Source organism: Lipophrys pholis (genome assembly GCF_963383615.2).
Source record: "Lipophrys pholis genome assembly, chromosome: 4".
In the NCBI taxonomy this organism is placed as follows: domain Eukaryota; kingdom Metazoa; phylum Chordata; class Actinopteri; order Blenniiformes; family Blenniidae; genus Lipophrys; species Lipophrys pholis.
Genome location: NC_137637.1, coordinates 22671748 through 22677962, shown reverse-complemented (window position 1 = coordinate 22677962; position 6215 = coordinate 22671748). Strand labels below are relative to the sequence as shown.

Sequence of the window (6215 nt, the reverse complement as noted above, 5' to 3'; positions counted from 1 at the left end):
CTGGTTATGGTCACTCAATCATGACATTTTATAGCGTCCCAAAAGATAATAAACCTTTGTTCAAACTTTTATTCTATCCCTAAATCGTAACAGAAAGAGAAGATCGAGTTTGACTATCGACTATGAAGGAGTGCCCTCTGGTGGGAAAACTATTACAATCAATATTGGTAAAAAAGAGGGAATAAATAAAAAACCATAATGAGGCAAAGGGTTTCGTTTTTTTTAACCAAACCAACTGGTTGTTTTTATTGAGAGACAATTTCACAAAAATGTCAGACTACACAGTACATTCATCAACACAAACCAAAGCCCAGAGAGTAACTAGTGAACTGGAATGCTGGGTGGCACAACATCTTCAGGACCGAGTAGACGTGGCTCGAGGTGAGATACAATACATGTGCACGCCCACTTTAACGTATATGAAAATTACTATGACTAAAGAAGGGGAGGGACACTAAAATGTTTGATTGTTTAAAAGAAAAAAAGAAAAAACACCCAAAAATGACCAAATGGCCATGTGTTGTTGTCCATCGTGTGAAACGGTAGAAACTGCACAGGCTGTAAAACCGTTTCGATGCCGCTCCCTTTACACGTGACGGACTTTCCTCTACTTTCGATCGTTGGACCTGGAACGGCTGCGAGAACGAAGCAAAACAAAAAAAATAAGATCATTCAACACCCTCAGTATCAAAACTCCGTTTCAAAGCACTTTGTGAAAGAAGACCTCCAAACCAACCAGAGGGACAGCTGTATAAATAGGTGAATCGTTTCTTTGTACTTTATATTTAGACGGCTCAGCAGTTTATCTTTTACCTTCTGGATCGAGAGAAGGAGCGTGAAGGTTTGTGGTTCCTGTCCCTGGAGAGGGACCTCTCTCTCCTCCTGTCTCTGGAGAAAGACCTAATAAAAGAACAAATAAAAATAAATCGTGAACATTTATAATGTCTTTTAAAAGCACACTGAATTTCATGTACCAATTCACATTTTTAACAACACCCCCCCCCCCCCCCCCCCCCCAAAAAAAAAAACCCTGCTGCTGCATTTCAGTTTAGCGCTCAGACAGGTTTGTCAAAACTTATAGGACATTTACCTGCTACGACTGCGGCTGAAGCTCCGCCTGCGTGGAGATCTGCACAGGAAAAACACACACGTGTCAGCAACAAAGACAGATGAAGTGAGCACCCTGCATCTTGCTTCCTTTTCTTACACTTGGTTCCATCAGCACAACCTTTTGCCTAAACTCAATAACTCAAAAATAGAAGTAAAAGATTGTGTTTTTGCTGCACCTTTCCCTCACCTCAACCAGAAAATAGAAGTCACACAATGGACCTGGTATAGAGAAATGTCAGGTGCCTAAAAAGAACCTCTAACCTGTCCCACAGTACCACTTCTATCCATAAATCAACTTTAAACTTGTAATTTCAATTGGCCCAGTAGAACAGGGCCGACATTACAAAAGCAAATAGATGTCATGAAGCTTATTAAAAACAATGGTGCTAACTAGCAGCATGTTCTCTCAAAAGATTGACCATGTGTATGGTGGACTGGCTCTGGTGTTCTAAACACACAGAAACCACCATCTGCATGAAGCTGTTCTAATGTGAATAAGAGAAAATATACATCAATGGAGACTGGTACGGGGAACTGAAAGTTTTAACTGGTGTGACTTCGTAATCCTGCACAAAAGGCCCAAATCATCAAAATCTCTGGAATCATAAAAGTTCCAGATATTTTATGTTGGACCATTCCTCTTTGAAACAAACATCTACTGATATGGTGGAGGACAAAATGACAAGCTTACGATTCAAATATAGAAAGAAAACCTTCTCAAACCAGCTGTCTTTTCACTTTCAAAACTGTAATCAGCAGTGTACTGAATGAAGCAGGAAAACTTACTAGTATTTTTGGTTTTCAACAAGCTAGATATGACGAAAGGGTGGCAGACTGTCGGCCGGGTAGGAAGAATTGGCTGAATAGGAGTGGCCAGATGCTGCAAGGTGATTAGGTGGCAGGCAGATGGGGGCTGGCTGTGGCTTTTTTTCCTGCTTTAATTGGTTAGCCGAAGGCTGCTGCTGGTAGGTTGTAGACTTTTGAGAACGTAATACGCTGATTGGTCAGGAATGAGAGGTGGGCCGCTGCAGTTTGGATTAAGGTTGAAGGAGGAGGAGGTTGAGAACGGCATGCTGAGGAACCAATGGGCTGGTGCAACCTGACGACTGGCCATGCCTGGGTCATGTGACAGCACCAGCCAAGCTGATTGGGGCACGATGATCAGCAGTCACATGATGCTGAAAGAGGACTAGTTGATTGACTCAGAGGGTGGTGAGAAGAGGCATGGTGGTGGCTCTGCAACGGGTTTCATTCTTATTAATATAGATGAAAAATAAAAAGCATCCTCAAACAAAAAGAAAGAATTGCATTACATTCCCCCCAATACAACCTTTTTGACATAGGAACTGCTACAATTGTGTAACATGCCATTGTTGCCACTGTAAAGCAGTTAAAAGGTAGAAATTTAGACTGTTCACAAAGAACATACAGTTTAAAAAATCTACTGATGCCTATAGGTTAGTTATGCCATTGTTAGATGCACTTTGCATAGCTACATCTTAAATTATGAGTTCCCATTTGTTTGACTCCTTACAGAAAATGACTAATAATGTCAATGAAGATGAAATAGCAACAGTCACAAATGCATAATCAGAAGAAAAGATCACAAAGTCTAATAATGCCTAGACTGGCACAGCATAAGCAAATACCAAGATATATACTGCGGATGAGAGAGTGCAATCTTGTCATAGAACAGGATTAAAGTACAACATGGATCAAATTATTTCTCTACAGGTCAACTGTGAACTATAACAGGTAGGTCACCTTCGTCTGGGCGGTGGGCTACGGCGCCTGTAGTCTTCTCGATCTCGAGGTCGCCTACCCCAAGACGAGGGCGCGCCACGGCTGCGGCTGCGCTTCTCCCCATTGGACAGCTCCACTCGCACTCGGCAACCACAGAGTGTCCTTCAAAACAACAATTCATATCAGTCACAGTAGGTCTGGAAAGAAAAGTCCCGCATCTGCTCTTTTGAATGGTGAGGATAAAAACTTGTTTCAGAGCCGCCTACCTTCCATCAAGCTCACGCACGGCATCGGTTGCATCCCTGGGATCTTCAAACTCTACAAAAGCAAAACCTGGTGGGTTCCTTGCGACCCAGACACTGCGCAGAGGTCCATAGTAGCCAAAAGATCTCTCTAACTCTGTTTTGTTCCCATTGTTGCCCAAGTTTCCAACATATACTTTGCAGTCAAGGGGACAGTCCCGATGCATGACTGAATCTGAAAATGTTTAAAAGAAGAAGCACAGATGGTTATTGAAACTGCAAAACAACCACACCTTACAAAACAGAAACCAGGCATCATTACATTTTCCATTAGAGAATAGAACCAACAGGTATCTGATCTGCTAAAAACAACACTGGAACACATTATCAAACGGTTAAAAGGACAGTGTTAACGTGAAACTTTTAGTAATAACATTACTTCTCCTTTTCTGCATCAATTAGTTCTGAAAAGGACTTAAAAACTATACAATACAATTCATGATTAAACAATCTCAAAACACACACAAGGGACATTCTATAGGATTTAAAGGAAAATTTACACAAAGATTCCAAGAATACTCTACAAACACTGGATTGATCAAATATTTAAAAAAGTAAAGAGCAAAAAATCTTGAATTAGAGGCACAAATTAAGAGCCTTAATTGTTTTTCTAATCCAAATGATTCTGATTAGATCAGTCAAATCCAAATGTATTATTTAATATTTTAAATTAAAAAAAATCTTAAACAAAGGCTTGGGGAAATTGACCAACGACGCCAAGCAATGAGTAAACTTTAAACTAAGTATAAAATAAAGCTATTGTGTATTTAAATGAGTTAACGCTTCATAATTCAAGATGATCACAAGCTTTGTGTGGGAAGCTAGACTGAACATGTAAAACGTTAAAAATCAACGTTTAATCGGTCAAAGTCCATTTATTACCAGGACTAAATCACCAATTTAGCTCTACTGATTTATTCATTCTTATATAATGTCGACATTTCTTCGATTTTGAATTTAGATAATCAATCAACACCGCATGTTCAATAAAGACTGAAGAAAGCTTGGCCCACTTCCCTTGCTGTATTAGCATCCTATGCTAAATCAAGCTATCCAAACGTGTAATTCCCGGGAGGAACGGGAAACGGGAGCGCCGAGGACACCACAGATTGAACCCAGTATCAAATCACTAAACAATGTGAATAAAGTATGATATAAAGTTGTGTTTTACCTACGATGCTGGCCATTAGCTGGTGTTTCGTGGCTAGCGGTAGCTAACAACGCTACATGAAAGACGCTAAAATGGCTGTCTTCGTCCTGAGGCCTACTTTCAGGCTGCAGAACAACGGCCGACGCTAAGCAATGCACTTAACGGGTTCGGCAATTTGTTAAATCCACTTAGACACCGGAACTCGAAAAAGGATAAGCAATTAAACCAAGTATGAAATATTTTTCACAAACACTACCGTGGTAGACGTTGTAAATTGGAGCTCTAATAATCAGCGTTCGTCCCGCTCGTTTCTTCCACCTGAACGTCGACGGAAAATGGCGAGGCGGAAAATACGTCTGTGAAAAGGATGCAGTCACCGGGGGGCGGGGTAAACTAGCATGGCATGTAAAAAGGCCTTCTATGTGTTTCTTACCAGACAGATTCACAAATTCTATATTTTGGAAAGATCACAAGTAAATGTATAACGTGGTATGTATTCACAGTTTTTTTTAATTTTGCTATTTAAGGAAATTAATTACGAAGCGCTGTACCCGGAGGCTTAAACAAGCGCACACGATGAATGCATGCGCAGGAAACTGCACTACCATGATCGACCACACAATGGAACTATACGTAGTTCTGGCGCTATTTCCACATTTCTGACGCTGGTGCTGTAAATATGATTCCCCCCGGAATCATTTACTTGAAGGACAAGAAAAGAAAATTGTTAACAATTTATTTATAAATGAACCTGAGAAGCAGATGCACATGACCACATTGATGGTGGTATGACACTCATTCAAATATAACGAAAAAAATGTAGAATAAATGTATATTATGAATCAACATGTTTACTGAATAGTACTGATAAAACAGGTACTTCACACACATGAAAAGTAGTAAAATGGAAGATAAATGACTTTCTAAGCATGATCTAGGTGTACAAATACTTTCAATACTTTACCCCCGCCCTCATCATCTAATTTTGTTCAAGATGGTTTGAAGCCAACACCAGACTGCATGACAGCCATTTAGTCAGGTTTTACACAGATGGTTGAACACCATGCTCCTGTTGTGCAGAGATGGTTGCGTGAACAAGAACTCTCAGTGCACTAGACAGCAGCCACAGAGACATTCAAAGACTAAGATAGTAGGAATACAAACTTGTGAAATCATAACTATTTCTACATGCCACAAACCACCTCTGCCATGGCCAAGCCTCTGCCATTTGCTGTCACCTACTGAAATATTAGATTATTGTATTTGGACTACAAAACACAAACAGCAATACTTTGTTTTCATGTACCAAAACCATATTTGCCATGTCGAACTTTTTGTGCATATCATATATTGTTTAAAGAGCACCCATACATACTGGTCTAACACAGTTTTTTTTAACTAAAGAATGCATGGTACTAAAGATTAAATGGTACTAAAGAATGCATAAGGACAAAGGTCAATGATAAAATAACAAAATCAAAATCGGCGAAGTGACCTTGTGTCAGTTCTGCTATAAATTGGAATCGAAATTTCATCTTGCTTGCCCTCTATGGTGTACACCCATACTACAGAAATATCTACAGTCTAGCTTCACTATAAGCTGTAATTGTTCACGGATATGAAATGTGTATGAAATCTCACTGATGTCAGATGACAGAGCACAAACACAAGGCTTGACATATAAACATTTATAGATTCAAATGTGCAGAATATGTTGATCTATCGAAACACATTTGTAAACTATCTTTTAACCACAACAACAACAACAACAACAACAACAACAACAACAACAACAATAATAATAATAATAATAATAATAATAATAATAATAATAATAATAATAATAATAATAATAATAATACATTGTGGTCTATTGTTTATATTATTAAAAAGTTACAAAAAAAAACCCA

The 6215-nt window shown here is 39.1% G+C and overlaps 1 protein-coding gene across 3 annotated transcripts; it reads right to left on the bottom strand.

Moving 5' to 3' along the window:
- Nucleotides 1–211: 211 nt before the first annotated feature.
- srsf3b (serine and arginine rich splicing factor 3b) lies at nt 212–4648 on the bottom strand. 3 transcript variants are annotated; one of them, XM_080462149.1, is made up of 6 exons: nt 4327–4648; nt 3120–3330; nt 2875–3015; nt 1091–1129; nt 814–900; nt 212–635 (listed from the first exon to the last, which is right to left on the bottom strand). In XM_080462149.1, exons 1-6 carry the CDS (start codon nt 4340–4342, stop codon nt 608–610), a joined length of 522 nt encoding a protein of 173 aa, XP_080318275.1. In that variant the 5' UTR covers nt 4343–4648; the 3' UTR covers nt 212–607. The 3 variants fall into 3 exon arrangements, with proteins under 3 accessions (XP_080318275.1, XP_080318277.1, XP_080318276.1); XM_080462151.1 differs by having other exon boundaries at nt 4331–4643; XM_080462150.1 differs by having other exon boundaries at nt 4562–4639.
- Nucleotides 4649–6215: the final 1567 nt, after the last annotated feature.

Bases quoted from the DNA above. Each gene is read 5' to 3' on its own strand.
- srsf3b (XM_080462149.1), bottom strand. The intron at 1,130-2,874 runs GTGACCTACCTG...TTTCCTGTGCAG, and splicing joins AGCCCACCGCCCAGACGAAG to ATCTCCACGCAGGCGGAGCT. The intron at 636-813 runs GTAAAAGATAAA...TCGTTCTCGCAG, and splicing joins TCCTTCTCTCGATCCAGAAG to CCGTTCCAGGTCCAACGATC.